We start from the raw sequence: 21021 nt of genomic DNA, 5'->3' as shown, positions 1-21021 counted from the left end.
TGAAACTTATATCTCTTACAAGACATGTCCATCCTTATTACATCAAATACCCTGTTGGGTATTTCTGACCTCTAAACCATGAAGGGCTATGGAAAATCACATAATTGTTTTTGTAGTAACTGGAAAACCTAAAAGCTGGGTTCCAATATTCAGTTCATTGGTTTACCAGAGTTCTAATTTTCATACTTTGCTGCAGCATCTCCTGCCTCAGAAAAATAATGTGCAGTCTCTCAAGTCTGTGAGCTATATATATATATATATATATATATATATATATATATATATATGTATATATATATATATATATATATATGTGTGTGTGTGTGTGAGCTAAAATAACTGTTTTGTGAATGAAAGGCTGTATGTGAAGAAATATTGTGATTTTATTATTTTATTAACAGTGATTTGCAGTTTGGACTCAGGGAATGATGGTGATAAAAGAGTATCTGGGTATTGCAAGGTGTTTACCTTGATCTGGGTTGCTTGCTTTAGTTTATTTCAAGAAACAACAGCCAGTTGAATATTTTGTAGAAGGGATTATATATGCTAGTTTTGTTCTAACACTCTTCTTGAGCTAATAGTGAGGAAATTATTTCTGAGAATATACAGGAAAAGGAAGCATTGATGAGAGAAGTGGAGAAAGGAAGTAATTTTACTGTATTTATTGTTATAAAATAATATACAAAATTGAGTTTCATGTGCTGAAGGAAAACTTCCAACTTGGAGCACTGAAGTAAATGAAATTTTTTTCATCTGACATTTGTTTTAACTGTTATTTCCAGGTAAAAAATAACTTGCAGTATTTCTAATACTTTCATTGTTTTTCTAGCAATTTGGTGCTGCAATATTTTTTCCTAACAATGAAAAAAATGTAAGGAATGTTAACTTTCTGACTTTTATTGGCATATCAGTACTGTAAAAGGAAATTCACTTCTAGAAAAGCCTTTGTCCATGATGTTGGTTCCATAAGCAACATACCTTAGCAATACTCCTTTTTTTTCCCTTGCATTTTTGTAATGTGTTAGTGCACATTTTTCCTATGACCATCCCCTTGTTATTCATGTGTTTCTCTGAAGAGGATTATACTTAACTATTTTTCTCTTCTTTTTCTTTTTATAACCTTTGCAGGTTTTATATAATCAAGAGGTTAGATGTTTTTCAATAGTTGTTGTGCTTCATATCCTTGGTTTTTTTTTGTTTACCAACAAGTGTCTAAATAAGCCAAGGAACTTCATTGATTTAGTTGGTTGAAACAGATGCTTGGAATCTACTATTTGTAACTTTGCTAGGAAATTGGTCCTTTGCTAGTAAATAGGGAGAGGGCATCTGCCTTCAGAAAAGGGACAAAATGTTACAGCAATTGTCAGGGCCATGAGTAAATTATGTATATGGGCCTTTCCCGGTTTTAGAGGATGCTTTTCTTTTGTACAGTAAATGGAGAGATGTTTTTTGGAAAGATTGTCTTGATTTCTCTAACAGAGTCTTGCCAAACTCAGTGTCAGATGCTACACTGGCATTGTCCATGGCTTAGCTGCATATTGGCCAAGTCACAGCAGTTGAGCTTTTCAGTGTTAGTAGAATGCTTTTTAAGGATATTATTTCTGTTTTACCCATGGTTTCACACATCTTTGGAGGTCTCTTACTTCTGCTACAGTGAATTCATGTTTTACAGTTAACTTTGGGTGAAAGAGAAGTAGTATAGCACTTCCTGGTGGAAATACTTTGGGAAGGATTTATCACAGAGTTCAGAATGCTGGTAGGGATAGCTTAACTTGTCCAGATTTTAATGGTTTACTCTTTTATTTTTTTTCCTCTCCACAGGGTACACATTTTATCCAGTTGTGTTGCCAGAGAAATATTCCCATTGTGTTTTTGCAAAATATTACAGGTGAGTGAGATTGAGTTTTTGAGATACCACTTTGTTGTAGACTTCGCTGTTTGTTGACGCTGTGTTCTAGACAGCTTCTTGTGGGCTTTGTAGTACCTACATCTCCAGCCTGTTTGGAAATCAGCCTGTTGGCATCTGGTGAAGGCCTTGCCGTATGATTTGTCTTATGATTCAGTTCTTTCTGCATGTGCTGTGACGCACATAGTGTGACGTATGGGACAGTATTAAATATAAAGCTGGTGAGCCTTTTGTTCATGTTGTATTTCTTTAGGTTTCATGGTTGGCAGAGAATATGAGGCTGGAGGGATAGCAAAAGATGGTGCCAAGATGGTAACTGCTGTAGCTTGTGCCAATGTGCCTAAAATAACTGTCATTATTGGTGGCTCTTATGGAGCTGGAAACTATGGGATGTGTGGAAGAGCATATAGGTAAGTGTTGCTTCAGACTGATAGCAGACTGAAATAATTTGAGAGCCATAATAATTTGAAGTACCATTCTGAAGAATCACCTGAACTCTTGAAGAAGTTGTGCTGTTTAGGAAAGAATTCTTAATGAATATGTTCATAAGTAAATAATAGCCTGAAATTTGTAGAGACTGATAAGGCTCATGGTTCACCTTGAATTAGGTGACAGAGGAGACCTTGTAGTAAAGTAAACCTGTAGTAAACCTGTTCACATCCTTTTCTCCCATTTCAATTCTTGGTGGAAAACTGGTGAAGTCTTAAACAATCATTGGGCAAGATAGTCTGGTCTTTACTCTGCATTCTTAGGCATATCAGCTTGTGTAAAAACTCCTTATTCACTTCAGTCAGCCTGTTTTTATGAGTAAGGTTTGTATTACCCCTAAAGATTTTTTGTTGACCCTTTGGACATAGCTAATGTTTTTTTTTGGTTTTTTTTTATTTTTCAAGGTTCCTGATACTATTTAAGTTATTTAGGATGTTTAGGAGAAAAACTCCCGTTTGTTGGGAATATGAGCTGAAGAGACTCAAGAAAGAGAAATTTTTAAAAAAGAGGTGTTTGAATAATGGAAATGAACAGAATTTTTACATTTTCAAATGTAATGCTGCAAGCATTGAAGTATGTTAGATGTACCTCTTAAAAAAAGATATATTGTAAAATTGTCATGCATGAAAACATATTCTTAGTTGAGTGAGAATTAGTTCTTCACCAGGAAATATGACTTACCTTAGTGTTAAATATGTATTTTTTCAGTCCAAGATTTCTATATATGTGGCCAAATGCTCGCATATCAGTGATGGGAGGGGAACAAGCTGCAACTGTTCTAGCTACAATAGCTAAGGACCAAAAAGCAAGGGAGGGAAAACAGGTATGTCTTTCTTCTTTCATATCTATCATTTTATCCCTTAACTCTTTCACTGGAGTTGTGAGCTAGGAAGGGGAGGAAGAGAGTGAGACACCAGTGAACTATCCCAGTGCCACTGGACACTGACAAACATGAATTTGTGAAATGTTACTGGTTACTTCTTTGAAATGTGAAGATCATTCATAACATTCCTTATCTCTGCTTAAAAAGAGGAGTATTTCATACATCATTGTATTTTTGTGCTTTGTGCACCAAGTTATTAGTTCTACCCAAGATGAGCAACCAGGAATACTCCTTGGTTTGGGAGTATGAAAAGGAATATGACAGGATAAAGTGTCTCCAGTTATTATTAAGGCAGCAGTTTTAGAGAAAGCTGATCTTCAGATGATTCACTGATTAAGAATTACAAAGCTTGTAACAGCGGAAGTCTGGAGTGGTTTGGAAAAGTTCCTGCTCATTTCAAAATTTTCATTGAAAATTAGAGGTATATTGTTTATATAATAAACATACTTTATTAAATCTTATACTAATATTTTATAGTTTCACTTCACACACTTTCCTGCTGAGTTGTTTTTTTTTTAACTGCAAGGTTTATGGTTATACTACTGCCTTGATCCCATAAGAATTAGTTTTATTGTGATGTCTTAAAATTGTTCATATTTATCAGGAATAGTTAATCAGAATAATGAAGCGGTATGAACATGTTTTCTCAATGTCATTACTTTTCAACACTTGTTTATTTCTGTGGGTAGAACATACTCACCCTTATCTCTGTCTGCCTTAAATTCCCAGATCCATGATACCCAGAAAGAAGTTCAAGAACAATAATCAGTGGTAGTTAAATGTCAGTCAAACTTGAAAGTTTTTTGAATTACTGTGTCCAGTTTGGATCATAGAGAAACCCAGTGTTAGAATAGCACAGACTTACTTTATTAAAAAATCTTGCCAAAGGCAACACAGATTTTTTTTTTTCCAATACACTAGCTTCAGTAATTTTTCAAGTGCTAGTCACCAATTACTCTTGCCTTCAGTTAAGTATATGTTTGTCCTGCTGTGTTTCTACACACTTGATTTGAAAAGTGCTATTTTAATTTTGATGTCAAACATGTAAAATTGACAATTGTATGCTAAAAGAGTAAAAAAGAGTTTGGGCAGATAATTTAGGCACTTTCTTCAGGTTGATGCTGCATATAAGCTCTGCTATCATTGGAGAAGAAGATTTTAAAGAATATTTCATGTGGTTTTTTAGTTGTCTGAAGCAGATGAAGCAGCTTTGAAGGAGCCAATCATAAGGAGGTTCGAGGAGGAAGGAAACCCTTACTATTCCAGTGCAAGGTAACATCCAAATAACTATTCTAAAACTTAATTGCAATCACGAGACTTGACATCTAATTCTTGGTATCAAAGAACAGCAGAACAGAGCAGTCAGGATCAAAAATTGTGTTTGATCTGCAATTAAACCAATGTCTTGTCTGTCTTATCTCTGGGACCTGGTACCATGAACTGTTTCAGAAGACTGCATGCACTTTCAGCAATAACTTTGCTGGTTCTGTAAAAATTACATGGTAGCACGGAGCTTCTATGTGATGTGTTTTATTCTGGATAGGTTTTGTGTCATTCTCCTCAGCGTAGTATCTGCAGGTAGCAGTTTGAAGAAGACCTGTAGCCATTGGCAAATTTCAGGTCATGATAGGTGATTGTATTGGATGGTAGCAGTGACGGTGTAGAGCTTTAGCTGATGGGTGCAGCATACTCATGTTTGCTGAGAAGTCTTTTGCAGCATTTCATGCTCAGGCTGATGGAATAATAGTAAATGGCCAGGAACTAGTTAGGCTAATGAAACAAGGTGGCATTGTGAAGTGATCCAGATACATCTGGAAAGTGGCTTGGGGGCTTTCTTGGCCTTTGGATGGTTATTCTGCATTACTTTCATCCTGCCAGTGCTAAAGTTCCTGCATATGTTTCTGCTGTATGTGTTTCTGTGGTATCCAAAAGCTGATTTTCCACAAGCTCTCAGCTGCTAATGATGGTGGAGAGTAGCATATTTCAGTGACCCAGATATCACCTGTGAAAGCAGCAGAGCTGGCAGTGAACAACCCAGGAGACTCCTGGCATAGGTAGAAAACAACTTCCTGGTCCAGGTATCAGACAAAGCAGCCAGAGGTGAGGCGTTCCTGGCGCTCACCAGTGCAGAGGGGCTCAGTAAAGAGGTGCTGGTTGGAAACAGCCAGGGCTGTAGAGAGCAGACACCCTGGTTGAGCTCAGGATCTCAAGGAAAATGAGGTGGCAAAGAGAAACTCCAGACCCTAAAACTTGGAAGAGTGAACCTCCAGCTGTTTAAAGGGTTGGTGGACCAGATCACCTGGGAAACTCCTTAAGGAGAGAGGAGCTGATTAGAGCTGGCAGTTCTTTAAAGAAACTTCCCTTAGAGCACAAGAGCTCTTTATTCCTATGTGTAGGAAATTTGGCATGGCAGGCTAGAAACTGGTGTGGCTGAGCAAGGATTTTCTCCTCAAACTGAGGAGTAAGAAGGAAATGTCCACACTGTGGAAGCAGGGACAGGTAACCTGGGAAGAGCTCCTTCTTTGTGATTAGAAGATATGAAATTACAGTTAACTTTTACTCTCTTCTGTAGGGATAATGGAATATACTTAACTGAGATACTTATACCTGGGAAATTGTTATTAGTTCTAATGTTTCATCAAATGAATACCTTCATCAGGCTTGATCTTTAACAGGTAGTAAATAGTACAAAAGTTTTTAACAGCTGACCTTTAATAGCTGACCTTGTGCTCTAAGGCAAGAAGGAAAAATGAAAAAAAAAAAAAAAAGTATCACTTTTTATTACTGGATTTTAAGGAGAAGAATAATCCATTTGTATAATAACATTTAAAAAATGAGTCAAACTGTCTGTATTTAAAGTTAATCCCTACCCCAGAGAAGATGAATAATACGCTTTTTTTTTTTTTTTTACATTTTCTTTCATATGTTCACTGGAAACAGTCAGACTCTTTTACTCATGGTTTATTTAGCATTCAATACTTTAGATATATTAGCAATAAAAAAATTATCCTTTCCCAAAAGGAACTGACTGATGATTGTCAGTATTTACAACAGTAAGTTACTAATCTGTAAGAAAGCAGTTTTACATGTAAAGTTAAAATTAGCATTAAAAAATACCACATTTAAAATCTTTAATAATGTCTGATTTTTAGACATGAAACTTGAGTGTTTAATACCAGCTTTGTGCTCTCTGACGAACAACTTTTACCAGTTTACATTTTCAGAATATCTGGCCATTTTGTGAAATTAAGTTGCAAATCTAGTAGTCACCCCAGCAAATAGCGTGAATTTTCCCAGCCTAGGCCTTAGAAAGTGCTTTTAGTGGTAGGTGATGTGTCATTTATTTGAAAAAGCAGGGTAGTTATGCACTTCTTACTGTGTCCTGTTGGAAAGGAAACGTGACGTGCACAGATGTGAGTTGGCTGAGAACTAGCGTGGGTCTGGATTGCATGTAGTTGTGTTCATGTGACGCCACACTCAAGATAATAAGCTGAGATATGAAGTCAAATGTCAGAGCTGAAATCCCACTGAGGCTTATCTGGCTATAAGCAATGAAGGTGAAATGCCTCTTTTCACAAAGGAGTGCTTTTGACAACAGTGTGTGAGTGGCTCGTGTCAAAGCAGTTCTGGCTGGTTTCTCTGGCTTTTCAATTCAAGTAGGTGCAGTCTGCATTGTCTAGGAGCTTTTAATTGCTCTCTTGTAGAGTTAATTGGGTATTTCAGTGGATATACTCATGTTTCCTGCCCTTTCATGCTTTGCATTAACTAATTCCTAAGCAAGATGTCAGATCAATAATACAGAAGTTTTCATTACTGTGGAGTAGGCTGTCCAAGCAGAAACAATGAGATTAAATAGATTACTGTCTTTGCAGCAATTGTAGTCAGGGGGAAGGATGTACCACTCACCTTGCACCTTAGAGACAGCCTTTTCCTCAGCCAGCATCAGCAGCTGCTTATGAGAAGCATTTGCTGTAATTCAGGGAGGAGTAACCTGTCCCTTTTGCAGACCATTCCTGTGCGGCTCCAAGCATGGTAAAACTCAGCTCATCATCAGTCAACCAGATGTCAGGACACTGAAACTGAATCCAGACAGCCTTTGTTTTGTAAGATCCCTCCACCAAACAGGTCACCAAGGAAACTCTGATTACAGCTTTGCATTTCTGAAAGAACAGAAATGATAGATGGCACAAAGATTTTGTGTCTTTGTTGCTGCTTGTGTGCAGCTGGTTTGGAGGCTTCCTCATGCTGTCCTCCTACCTAATGTCTGCCTCACCCTTAATAGCCATTGAGATTGATGTGACCCTTCTACTTGACTTCATTAGGCTTTGAATCAAGCTTTTAGCAGTAATAAAGAGAGAAAAGGAAAACGCCTTCACAATCTTAAAGACAAGAAAATATCCCTGTTTATTCTGTTTATATGATTTTGCTTATAAGTGATAGCTTGCTATACGTACAGGATGTCAATACTGTTCCCTGCAGTTGTGTTTTCTAATCAGACTTTAACCAATTTTTTGATTAGAACCTTTCACAATGAACAGTCTTAATTAATGGCAGTCATTAGGCAGCACCCTTTTTAATGAGTTATATTAATCTGCTCACAGGTTTCTTAAAAGATTTCAATGGTTTGCATCTTAACAAATTACACAAGCATTTTACTTTAGGCAACTTCATTTCTTTTACTCACACTATCTCAGTTACAGATACTTTATGAGTGTAGTGTGACTCATGTTCCTGCAATGGGGCTTTAATAGATAGTTTAATTATTAATGTTACATCCCAGTAGAGAATGCAGTTTTCTTTAAACAAAGAGATGTAGAAGCCAGGAGTGGCCATATGAAAGCAGCTTGACTTCCATGCAACATAAAATCTCTACAGTTGTCAATATAAATCGTATTGTTACAAAAAAACAACCAACCCTAAATCTGACATTAAAATGTGCTTCATGTTTGGGTATTTATTACAGCAGTAATCACTATGAAGTTGCAACTTGCAAGGCACTGCACTAAGTTGGTGATTCTTTTGGAGTCAGTCCATCCCTGCCATTTCCAGGCCATGAGCAAATGTGTTGAACATTTTAAGTATTATGAATTCCCTCATTCTGTTTCAGTGTGTTTCATAAGTAAGAAAGTTAATTGCAGGTATTTACTGAAGAAAAAAAGAGTTAATATGAAGAGCAAACAAACTTGTAACAGTCAAAAAACCAAAATTTGCTTAAAAATAGCGATCGTTCACAAAGAAATGAGATTGTTCATAAAGTTGGGGTTTTTTTGCATAGTCTTAAAAAACCAGAAGGTTGGGATTGATTTGACCTCACAAAACTATTTTTATCTTCATTATTAAGGAGAATCTTCTCCGTTCCTTTGTCAGATTAATTTCACTATATTCATCCTAACTAAATCAAAATATAAATACAAGGTGAAGGGAAAAAAAGCATATGCATTGAATTTTGGTAATGCATACTCTCTGAAGCTGAAAGTATAAAAAATACTCTCTTGGCCATTCTGTCATGATAGATTATATGAAGAGCTACAACCATTGTCTTGAGAAAAATCAAAAAAATTCACACATGTCTTAAGTAAGTCTCTGTAAAACCAAATTACATTTTTCTTCAGCTATTTTGAACAAAAAAAAAGCTTCTAACTGCTTTTGCTTTTGTATGGTAAGATGCACTTCCTCTGAGTCTTTTCAGTTGAGTATTGCCCAAATAAGCTCAAATATTTTAATGAGTGTACTACTTAATATTTAAAGATACAGTTAGGAAAGAAGTTACTCACAGGAGTCAGACAGCAGGAGCTTAGACCATGCACTTCATCCACGTTACAATACAGATAGCTCTTGTGTCACCTGAAACAGAATTTGCTGTTAGTAACTTCCATGCAGGTGCAAGTGTCACTGTTAGAATATTCCACTCCTTGGGTTAGTAGTCCACTAGAAGGGAGATACTGACTGAGAATCCTAAAATGGGAAGTTAGACAGAGTTACAGTTTTCCTATATTAGTGGTTTGGGTTTATAGCAGAGTTGTTTTGGGTTTTTTTGCCATGCGAGAAGTTTTTCTCCTTTTTACATTTGAGGAACTTTTTTACTGCAGGGGTGGAGAGGTACTGGAAGAGATTGCCCAGAGAATCGATCCTCTGCCCCATCCCTGGAAGTGTTCAGTGTCAGGTTGGATGGGGCTCTGAGCTACCTGGTCTAGTGGAAGTTGTCCTTGCCCACAGTGAGGGGATTGGAACTAGATGATCTTTAAGGTCCCTTCCAACCCAAACCATTTTATGATTCTTTCATTTGTCCAGAATTCGTTCTCTGCTTTTCGGGACCTGATAGCCAGGTCAGTGGGTGCCACAACTAGTGTGGTGCAAGACTTCTTAAATCAAGATTAGGTTTTCACTCCCAAAAAAGAAAGAGCCTGATTTTGCCTAGTTAGCACAAGGTCTTCCCTTCTCCAAACCCTTTCTTCTTCTGTAGTTCAGTCTTGCTCTTGTGCCCTATTTAGTTTAACAGTCTCCTGCTTGGGAAGCTGCACCATGATAAGATCTTTTTATAGCAGAATATTCTGTCTGAGCTAGGTGTCCTATTCCTCTTCTATTCAATAGTTAGAAAGCATGCTCCTACTGCTGTGCCTGAACCCCTGTGCCTGGTCTTGTTAAAGGTGTCTTCTGCTGCAATTCATTTTGTGCATCTTAGGATAGATACACCTTGTAAAATAAAAAGCATACATTCTCAGTCTCTTAGTGTATTTATCTGATTTGATCAATATTGCTTTTACAGCAAATGGCAAAATAAAGCAAATATGGAAAACATTCAAGTGTCTGCTGCTGCCTTGAGTTTATCAGTATGTATTTATGTACAGTTTGCAGTGCTCTTGGGGATGAGGTTGGCATATTTAGGATTGAAAGTGGAGTGCAAAATGTCTTGTTTCCTGTCTAATAGATTTTGCTAAATTTATCTCCAAACAACAGAAAATCTGCAGATGGAGCTTCAATTAGAAGGGAAGGGCTATTTCTTCTCTTGGTAGAGTCAGTCTTTGCTCCCTATTCATGACTGTTGCTGTATTTTTAAATTTTCCACAAAGAATTAAGCATTAGCCAACACTGAAGTAAGTTCACAAAGACTACAAAATAAGTCTCTGTAGGGAAAGATGGGGTGGAGGAGGAGCATCCCTCTCTTAACCAAAGATACTGTGCATGTATTCTGCAGATGCTGCTTAAAGTATGTGTTTAAGTAAGACTGGTTTTCAATGAGCAGTGTGGTATCTTGTTTAAATATCTTGCTGGGAAAATAACAGTATTTACAGTTTCATGGCCTGCTGGAAATTCCAACATGGATTTTAATTTAGGTAGGATGGAACTGTCATTGAGAACTGATGCCACTAAGACCTTAATTTTTGCATAATATCAAAGAGACGATTTACAGCTGTTGGCAATTTTGGGTAACTGGGAATTTGACAATTTCTCATTTATAATTTAATTGCCTTCAGGCCTGGGTAAAGGAGGGTAGGATCTTCCAGTTGTTTAGAAATGAACTTAATGATAAAATAAATGAAAGAAATTGTATTGGGTCTTGCTGAGGTGGAGTTCATTTTCCCAGAGCAGCCTTCATACTGCTGTGCTTTACATTAGTATCTGGAAAGGTGTTGACAGCACAGCGGTGTTGTCTTGACTGAGCAGTGCTGTCACAGCACCAGCCTCTCTCTCTCCAACATTTTCCCCACATCAGCATTCTGGGGTGGGCAAGATCCTGGGAGGGGACACAACTAGGTCTGCTGATACAAATTAACAAAAGGAATATCTCATAGCATATGACTTCAGCTCAGTTCCAAAAGCTAAGGGAAGAAGGAGGAAGTTGGAACATTGGTTATTTACAGTGTTTGTTTTCCCAAGCAAATGCCGTTCATGCTGAAGCCCTGCTTCTTGGTAAGTGACTGGACATGGCTTGCTGATGGGAAGTAGAGAATAAATTTGCTAACTTTTTTTTCTCTTTGTGCACCTGCAAACTTACACTTTAGTAATCTGTCTTATCTCAACCTATTGTTTTCCATCTTATTTCCTCTCTTCTGTCTGGCTCAGAATGAGGAGAGCCCCATGGGCACCTGGAATCCAACAAAGGTTAACTCACCACAGAAGTAATGAAAATACTTGACATTTATTCAGGCTTTTTAATGACAATAGAATAAACACTTGTATCATTCTCATCTGTCAGTTGAATTAACCTGAGTAGTGTAAATAATGATGTGATATAATCCTTAAAGTGCAAGCATTCTTAATAGAATTAGGTCATTGACAGATGGTCATTCTCCATATGAACATTAACAAGCAAAGAAGGCTTTTTTTCTTGAAGAAGATGATTAAGTGTGAAGAATCTATTAAAAATAAATGTCTGACATTCTTCACTTACCTAAGGTGTATATGCTGTTCTAGAAGACAAATTCCATGGAGGAATGCACACCATTATATTGCATTGAAGAAGAGTGTGAATTGACTCCATTTTTTTTTTTTAAAGTATAATTTAGCTCTTTACTCCTCTTTCTTTAATATGGAGCATTTCCAGTTTCATGGGTGTGAAAGTATACCAGCTGTATATGTTGATTTGTTGATTTCCTGAAATGTTCTGGTTTGTTATGTTTTTGGTTTTGCTCTAGATTATGGGATGACGGAATTATTGATCCAGCTGACACAAGACTGGTTTTGGGCCTCAGTCTCAGCGCAGCACTAAATGCACCCACGAAGAAGACAGAATTTGGAGTTTTCAGGATGTAAACTTAAACAAGTGATCATCAGAATTACCTCTGTGTATTTGATTTGAGGCTGGGCAGCACACTAACTACAATATTGTGGTGATTAAAAATAAAGATTTGTAAGATGCTGTTTTTAATGAAATTTTCATCATTATTTTCACTGATTGCAATTGTCACAAAGTGCTTCAGTTTTTTGATAGTGATTTGATATTAGTCATTTAAGTGCTTATGTTACTGCATTGCTTTAATAAATTGTAGGTTCTAGCATTATAGTTCATGTTTGACAAGAAACAAGTGATACTATGTCTTATATAAATAAATGTGCAAAATAAGCTATATATTTGGTGTTTATCGGCTCCTATGCGTAATTGTTTTTTGTATGTCTCCTATAAATGTAAAGTACTTTTGCAGTCCAACAAAGAAAACCCACATTTGCTAATAAATAATTTTTGTGAAAGGGAAGTGTTGTAAGGGCAGCCAGGGATTTCAACACAGCATGAAATTGCAGATTTCATGCAGTTGTTGTCATCTTGTTCTGGCTTTCATCCAAAAATAAGAAGCTTTCCTGTGTGCTTCCCTGAAGTCAAAACAACTATTGAACCTGAGGGGTGCATGTTTTCTGGAAGAGAGGGGAGGTGTGCCCTGGTATCTGTGAAATCAGCAGAGAGCTGAGACATACTGAGAGCATGTGTGAGGACTGCAAAGGTGTTTAAACATCTTGGCATGAGGTCCTTCTGGTAATTTTGGTTTCACAAAGACAGAATGTTTTTCTCCACAAGGATCAATGCTTTGCTCAGAGCAGAAGCCTGAAATCCACTGACTTGAGGAATTTTAAGAGGGTAGAGTGCTTTGGTTATTCTGATTTATTTTTTTATTTGTTGGGAGTGTAAAGTTTTCAATAATTCAGTGTCTGTCATTTAATTTGTTCTCTTCGGCAACATTGCACCTTGTAGAAACAACATACATACTTCTTCTACATACTGTTCCTGGGAACAGGAAGGTGATTTTATTTTATCTAGCTTGCTCTACAGGTGCCCAGATAGCCATTGCTAGAAATCCTTTAATGAGAGTCAAATCCAAGAAGAGCCAGTGTACATGAATAGAGTTCCTATCCTGTGCTGGCCTGTGGGGAAAGACTGCTAAGAGGAATGATCACCTGGGGTTAGGTGCTAGCTGTAATCTTCCTAGGCTTGTGTGGAGTGGAGTTCTCCTTGGATCCAGGAGGAGGATTGAAGGTCTGCTACCTACCAGCCTTTCCAGTTGTGTCTCAGACAGATGCAAAAGATAAAATGAAATAATTGTTTGGAATGTGGATCTTCAATGTAGGTTATAGACGATGTAGACAGCCTAGTATATGTTGAGCTGTGTGGTCTCTGGCACACTTCCATATTGCACTAAAAGAGCAATTTTCCCTCTCTTTTTACTGAGATGAAATGTATCCAAAGCCTGGTGTGTTCTGCACCACTAGAAAGATTACTTCTGTAGGTCTGCACTCTCATGCTTGCTCTTAGTATGTTAAATAAATATTTAACAGAGAATAATAATTTGAAATACTGCCAACTAGGCACTAGCTGTGCTTTTGAGCCACTTGTCTCACTGCACACATTTGTGAATATGTTTGGCATGAACCCAAGATTTCTTGATCCTGAAAGTAAAGTGAAATTATTTATGATTAGTAGGCTTCAGAAATGCATTTTAAAATACCCTACTTTTAAATACAGATTTATTATATGTATATATATATATTACATAAGGAAGGAGAAAGAGAGTTCTGGACCAGTAAGAAGAAATGCATTGTATTTTTCTTCTACTCCAGTTAAATAATCAGTTAGGTACTTGACTTTCTGTTCTTAATTACAGGGGTCACTTTTGCCTGTCACTTCCAAAGCCATGAGGACTACTTCCTTATTTCTGCTAAGAAATCTGATTTCTTCTTAATAATATTTTTGTTGTGAATATATTCTTTCAATTATACTGGTAATGCAATCATGACAAGTTGGAGACAATAACAACTAATCCTGGGATAGAGGTGATAGAAGCAGTTATGTTTGGAAAGGTGCTTCTGAGAATGGTAATTCCCTGTTGCTTGTTACATTTGAAAAGACAGTTCTTTACATTTGTCAAAATTTCTTCTTGTGAATATGTGTGCAAGCAGAGACAAAACATGTCTGATAAATAGGAGTGTTCTGCCTTAATAATACTTAGCTTTGGAAACATGTTAAGTAAATTAAATTAATCATCACAGGTTTAGCATCCTATCGGTGTGATCTGGTTAGCAGTAGCTACCGAGCAGTATCTTCAGAGTAGCACTTCAGAGAGCCACTGGTGGTTCTCACTCCTCCACTACACAGCTATTTTGGAAAAGCTTTTGTATGTTACTGTGCTGCATTCTGTATGGGGCACTAGTTGTGAGGGGTACACAGTGCCCCTCATGTGATGGTGTTCTCATAGCTGAGCTTGTCTCTTGCTGCCCAAAGGTTTGCTGGAAAACACTGTTTTCTGTGGAGTCTGCAGGAGCGAGGAGTTGGACCCCATGCTCGTACCACATTTGATGATGTTGGTAGATATATTCTTGCTCTCTCAAAATAATCACCCAGAGCCTCTCATATTGTGTCTGCCACCAGGAGTCTCATGCTTTTGCACTAGCAGTTCCTTTTTAGGTTTAACATGGATGCCATTACAACAGTAATGTTCAGTTTTCATTGGCATTGTGCTACCAGTAGGATCTCTCTTGGAATGAAAGGAAATTTTGAATAAACCTAACTTAAAGGTAGTTGCCCCTGTAAGAGCATAATATTCACGGTGGCAGACACAATGTAAAAGCTGTGGGTGACTATTTCAAGTCTTCTTCTACTTGTCACTGGTACATGTAACCTCTTCACTGTAGTTTTGAAGCAGCTCACAACCACTAATCTGTTTCCTTACTGGAAAGGGTGGTACTTGGGATGAAACTGATTTTTCCAGTGGCAGTTGAGGAACAAGGGAAATAACTGTGCCGTATCAAGCACACAAGCTGTGATGGACCAGGACATCACACCGGTTGCTCTAGACTTCCTGAGAACCTTCGCTTCTAGCTAGTCTTTCTTTGGGCATAGCTGTTCTGAGCTATGTGCATCCCTCTGGCCCCTGAGAAGAGGGGAGGCTAAGAGGTTGTCTGGTTCTGTTTCTAGGTGATAGTTAGACATGGTTTCTTTAAGAGGTTCATACTTGACTGCAAGGAATTTAAAAGATACTGTGACCTCGAGGGTGTTTTCAGGCACTGCTACAGAAGGAAATGGGAAACCATGAAGGAGGTGGGCTAAGCTTCTTTCATGTCTCTAGAGACTGTTGCAGTAACCAAGGGTTTCCTTCTCAAATTACCTGGGCTGAGATGGTGAATTCAGAATGGATTCTAAAAATGTACCCATTGCCATTTTCCTTTTTATTTTGATAGCAGCTAGGAAGGTGCTGGAAACCTGGGAGCTACAGTTTGGTCTTCAATCAAAATTGGTGGCAGTTTGTGTAACAAACATCAAGGTAGAGCCTCAGGAACACAATCCTTACAAGCTTGCTTCTAGGGCTGAAATGAGATGTGAATAGTGCACAGTCTCTGTGATAACTTGCCTGCAGAAATGGAGAAGCCATCGGGGACCTGTTCCCACTGCTCGTCCACCCGTGTGGCGTTGGTTTATTGGGGAGTTTGTAGCTTCACTGTTTGTGTGGGCATTGGTCTATGTACTGTTGTTCTGAGAACCCATCTTTTATTTAAATGGTTTTTTTCCAATCTATTACTCATCAAGATGAATTGCTATCTCCTGCTGAAATAGATGTCTTTCAAATATGCCTCTGGACTCTTATTACTTCAAGTGCGGCAGAACTCTGATTTATCTTTGATTTTCCTCACTGTTCAAGGTTTCAGTAAAAAAAAAAGTCTTGACTCAGAAAACCAATGATGGTATATTATTTTTTTTAACTGTGGTTTATAAATTAAGGCAATTTAACAAGGCAGTTATAAAAGCCTGCTGTTTTCCTGCAAAGCCTTAAAGCATCCGCTTAGAGTCAGATGTCCATTTTCATGTCTGTGATTCAGTAGAGCACTTGTTCAAATGCTTGACACTAATCTCTACAGTCTAGTGGTCCTAAAATCCATCCAACTCCATGTCTGTGCCAAGGCAAAACTAGAACAGACACAAATGCCTCAGAACTGTTCACCAGCATCAACATAAACCTCCATTTTTCCCCCACTTTTACAAGTACACTTAATTAATTGATCAAGATGGAAGAGTGTGATTATGAAAAGCATGTGTGACTTTCAAAATTATCTATTTGATATACAAGTGCTAATGCACATTAGTAGTGTTCTGTTTGTGCCTTGTGTGCAATTAAATTTGCATGGAGAAAGTTAGCTTTGAGAAACTTGAATTAGTGCTTAGGTACAACAGAGCTATCCATCCCCAAGGTGTGATCACATTTCATGTGGATTACCCAGAGCTGAGCTCTGAAGTGCCACAGGCTCCCCTCATTCCATAGCCGGCTGTCTTATGACTGGCTACTGATACTGTTGGAAAGTACCTGCCTTTTTGTAATTGTACAACAGTGGTTTTCTGTTTTTGTACCTTGATCCTTTTCTGCTCCTTGACCTGGTAGTTTCTGACATTTACTTAATATTCAGCTATCCTGCTGATAGTAATCCTGCTGACTTTTTATCCCTTAGTGCTAGAGACCAAGTGTACAAGAATGGCTGAATGGGGAACAAGGGACAGTGATGTCTGCAGAGACAGTGTGATGCAGTCAGTAACAGGCACAGAATCTTGTACAGTTCTGTGAGTCTCTGTAGCCAGACAAATACAATGACTTTTGGAAAGAGAAATTTGTAGTTGTCTCCACACTCAACAATAATTTTACTGGAGCAACTAACATTAAATTCAGCTTTTTACTGATGAATGCGAGTTAGACAGAAAACAGTGATGTTTTCTGAGCATCTCTGGTGTGTTCAACACTGCATGAGTAATCCCCATACTATAAAATATGGTTTGAATTTTTGGTCAGGCTTCACAGATGCTACTTTTAAAGCTGAACAGGCCATATATCTGCCTCTCTTTATGAAGTATTGCATTTTTCATAGCCTGGGTTATTTCTCTGTTCTAAGAAACTTTGTTTTGTCACACCCATCATTTTCAGTACAGCACATGGTTGTGGTTTTGCTCCAGCCTGGGAACAAAGCTTGGATTTTGCTATGAGTGGTTTACCACCAGTGTGACATCTGAAATCTTAGTCTTCCCTGTGGCTAAATGAAACTGGAGGATCCATGCAGATAGAGGATCCATACTCTGACCAGCAATTACAAATGAGACTTTTGCTGGATGTGATGATCAATAGGAGTGTGTGGGAGGAGGTAACAGCAAGAGGTGAACATGCAGCACTGGAGGCAAGCAGCGTGATAGAGGCATCAGAACCTTTTTATTACCTCAAACAAAATGCTGCTGTTGAAAATGACTTGTTAAACCACTCTCCTTTTGTTCCTTGAAACAAATGCCTGCCTGCTTGGAAAAAAACATGCCTGGACCTGTTTAATTTTTCTTTAAACAACTTTGTGTGTGTGTTCACATTGTACTGCCTTTTCAAGCTGTTCCTAGCTCCCCTTTGTACTTTCCCTACAAATGACCAGCTGTTAAGAGTTTATTAACAAGCTGGGAGAGTTTTGTTAACAAGGTTTCCCAGTGTCCTCCTTCTCCAAATGATCCTCCCTTCAGCTGAGGAAACACAACCCAGTTCCTGCTGCTGTTGACTTGCAGTTAGGAACATCCCCATAGCCACTTCAGAGCCATGAGCTTGATGTCAGACCTCCTCACAGGCAGACCCAGCTCGCTGCCTCCTTGTCCCAACAACCAGATGGCCAAATGTCTCATGCCAACAATCTGCTGCTCAGAGACCCTGTTTTACCCTAGCCTTGGCCCAGAGGAGGCAGGAGAAGGCTGAGCACTGTCCTTCATCTTGCATGCTCTTCTTGGCACGCCACTGCTTTTCTTGATGGGAAGAGCTTCCCCTGCCACCACCATGGCCATGAAGCCTGGGCAGGTTTGACCTGCCAGGGATCTTTTCACTGAGAGTATTCATGGACACAAGGCCACTGGGTTTGCAGAATCGAATGTCAATGGGAAGGTCTGAATGACATGTGCTCACTAATGCTAGGTCTCCCTTTGGCAACAGCACTTCTTCTCTCCCAAAATGAGGGTGGCCTCATTTCACACACAGGGTGCATGATGCTCCCCAAGAACCTGCACGGTGGTATGATATTTGACCTCAAGCACCATTCACAGCTCTGCTTGATGTACCAGCAGTTACTTTTATCCTGGGCCTTTTGATGCTGCTTCTAACCTTGCTCTCGGTGGCCCTGAGCCTCCCCACATGGTTGGTTCCCACCTGTCCTTATTCAAGCATTCACATCTTCATCAGCTTGTTACAGATCATCACTATCCCACCATCCCCCCACTCCTTCAGGCTAATCCTCCCACATGGCTCTTCCTTCCAGCACATCGTGCTTTTCCTTAGCCCACGGGGTACTTACTCTCCCTCCTGTCAGATCCCTGTGTTGACTTCCAAGCCTAGTCTCCATAGTCTGCAACTTCCACTTTCATCTCCGTGTGTCCAATGTCCACCCTCTCCCTCAACCATCCCAGCGCCCCGGGGCGAGGGCACGGTTTCCCACTCCGCTCGCAGCTCCCGGCTGTGGAGGAGCACAGGGAAGCGCGGGCAGGGTGCGGCTGGGCTGGTCGCCTTCCCCTGGGTCCCGCTCAGAGATGGATCCGCTGCTCGGCCCGCGGGCCAGGGACGGCGGGCGCTTTGGGGCGCGGTTTGGGGCGGTGCGGGGCGCGGAGCCCAGCCGTGCGGTGCGGCGCGGTGCGGTGCGGCGCGGTGCGGTGCGGTGCGGTGCGGTGCGGGCAGCCGGGGCGCGGCGGCGGTGGGCGCTGACGCACGGCGGGGCGGGCACGGCGCTATAAAGGCGGCGGCGGCGGCGGCGGCGGGGCGGCAGCACCATGGAGAGCTGCCGGGCGCTGGCGCTGTGCGCCGTGGCCGCCGCGCTGCTGCTGAGCGCCCGCGGGCACGGATCGACCCCGCCGCGCCGCGCCCGCGACCTGGGAGCGCCCGGCGGCGGCGGCGGCGCTTCCCGGGAGAAGGAGCTGGTGCGGAGGGGGCCGGGGCCGGGAGCGGGGGAGCCGCCGGGGCGGGCGCGGTCTGACGGCGGCTCTGTGGTCTCTCGGCAGATCGAGGCGCTGCAGGAGGTGCTGGAGAAGCTCAAGAGCAAGAGAGGACCGCACTACGAGAAGAAGTTCGGGCAGGTGCCCATGGTGGGTGTCCCGGGGAGACGGGTCTGGACGGGACCGGGAAGGGAGTAAAAAGGAAAGGGAAGGGGGCAGAGCAGAACGAAGCGGGATGGGACGGGAAGGGGCGAAATGGGGAAGGGGTAGAATGGGGACGGAATGGGGACTGGGACGGGACGGGACGGGACGGGACGGGAAGGGAAGGGAAGGGAAGGGAAGGGAAGGGAAGGGAAGGGAAGGGAAGGGAAGGGAAGGGAAGGGAAGGGAAGGGAAGGGAAGGGAAGGGACTAGGCTAGACGGGACGGGACTATTTGGCTGCCGCTGTGGCGGTCTCACTCACCGCCGGCCGGTGCCCGCAGTGCGACGCCGGGGAGCAGTGCGCCGTGAGGAAGGGGGCTCGCATCGGGAAGCTCTGCGACTGCCCCCGGGGGACGTCGTGCAATTCCTTCCTCCTCAAGTGCCTGTAAGCAGAGGCGCCCCGGGACAAGCCGCCGGGAGCGCCGGCACTGACTTCTGGCCGCCCCGACGTGCCGGCGACTTCCCGCAGCTCCTCCGCCCGAGAGACGCAGCGAGAAGCCCCCGCGTCGCCCGTGTAACGCCGTCCGTGACATCCGACATCCGTGGAGCTGTCTTCTTTCTCTCCCCCGCCCCACCCCGTCCTCTCCCTCCCCTCTTCCCCTGCTTGTTTTTGTCCGTCCAGGAAAATCCCGGGCCGTGCCTTGGGAGTAGAGGTGCCGGTCCCGGGAGCTCAGTGCCGTCCCAGCGCAGACCCGAGCCGTGCCGAGCCGTGCCGGGAAGCGGTACCGGCCCCGTGCCGTGCCCCGGGCTGTCCGGCTCCTTCCTCGGGCGGGAAACATCCACCCCCTGCCGGGAGCCGGCGCCAGGGGGTTCCCCTGGGATGGGTGGGGGTAGCGGGGACAGGGACGGGATGCGCGTGTGTCCAGAGCACCCTGGCCCACTCCCTCTTGCTTCCCCGCTGAAAGGGCCCAGGTCGGCACACCCCAGAGCAAGCAGCCCGCAGCCTTCGGTGGGGTTCACCAGCACCGCTGGCCTCAGGCCAAGCCCAGCTGTGCTCATCCTGTGCAGTCGAAAGACCTGCAAGAGACACTGATGGTGTGCAGAGGGTCCGGCACTAGCCTGGCTGGGGTGGGGCTGGGGTGAAATCGGCTGCTTTACCAGGGCCACCACGGAGAGAAAGCTGTCTGGATTCGTTGCAAACTACCTGGGGATATCCAAGTCACCTAGACCAAACGGCTCACATTTCTACAGTGAACTGATGTATATAAATATGTCTGTTCTCCACAGGTACACTGTGTCTTTCAGCAATTCATGATGTGTTTTAATCCTTTGTTTGTCTCTATTAATAAAGTCAGTGTTCTGATGACGGTATTTTGGGTGTTTAAATTCACACGGGGGAATCCCTAGCACTCAGAGGGAGAGGCTAAGGATATCTCCAAAACTACTGCAAGTTACTGTATGCTTTAGCCAGGCTATCAGCCAGGTCAGGACAGGACTAGAAACCAAAGTTCACGTCCCTCTGGTGCTGCTCAGCTGATGTCTGCTGCCTCCCCACAGACACCCAGAAGGACTGTGACAAACACAGAGGCTCAGGACCACAGGTTTTTCTTTGGGAGAGGACAGGGTGTATCCCAGCTGCAGGGACTTGTCTGGGGAGGCAGTGTATGAAGGGCAACCAACATGAGCTGGACC

The 21021-nt window shown here is 41.7% G+C and overlaps 2 protein-coding genes across 2 annotated transcripts in view; both read left to right on the top strand.

Moving 5' to 3' along the window:
* The window catches only part of MCCC2 (methylcrotonyl-CoA carboxylase subunit 2), a 35758-nt gene extending 23410 nt beyond the window's left edge, over positions 1 to 12348 (top strand). The window contains exons 13-17 of the mRNA XM_086866828.1: positions 1822 to 1888; positions 2160 to 2316; positions 3104 to 3218; positions 4465 to 4550; positions 11915 to 12348. Of these exons, the coding sequence (XP_086722954.1) occupies positions 1822 to 1888; positions 2160 to 2316; positions 3104 to 3218; positions 4465 to 4550; positions 11915 to 12032 (543 nt within the window). The 3' untranslated portion in view covers positions 12033 to 12348. The remainder of the gene's footprint in view (positions 1 to 1821; positions 1889 to 2159; positions 2317 to 3103; positions 3219 to 4464; positions 4551 to 11914) is intronic.
* Positions 12349 to 19018: 6670 nt separating this feature from the next.
* CARTPT (CART prepropeptide) lies at positions 19019 to 20692 on the top strand. The gene is made up of 3 exons (XM_086866827.1): positions 19019 to 19173; positions 19255 to 19338; positions 19671 to 20692. The coding sequence occupies exons 1-3, from the start codon at positions 19027 to 19029 to the stop codon at positions 19776 to 19778; spliced, it is 339 nt and encodes a 112-aa protein (XP_086722953.1). The 5' UTR covers positions 19019 to 19026; the 3' UTR covers positions 19779 to 20692.
* The last annotated feature ends 329 nt before the right edge of the window (positions 20693 to 21021 follow it).

Source organism: Cyanistes caeruleus, chromosome Z, assembly GCF_971803275.1.
Source record: "Cyanistes caeruleus chromosome Z, bCyaCae1.hap1.1, whole genome shotgun sequence".
NCBI classification, from domain to species: domain Eukaryota; kingdom Metazoa; phylum Chordata; class Aves; order Passeriformes; family Paridae; genus Cyanistes; species Cyanistes caeruleus.
Note: the sequence above shows the minus strand (reverse complement) of the source record. Positions and strands in the feature narration are given on the sequence as shown.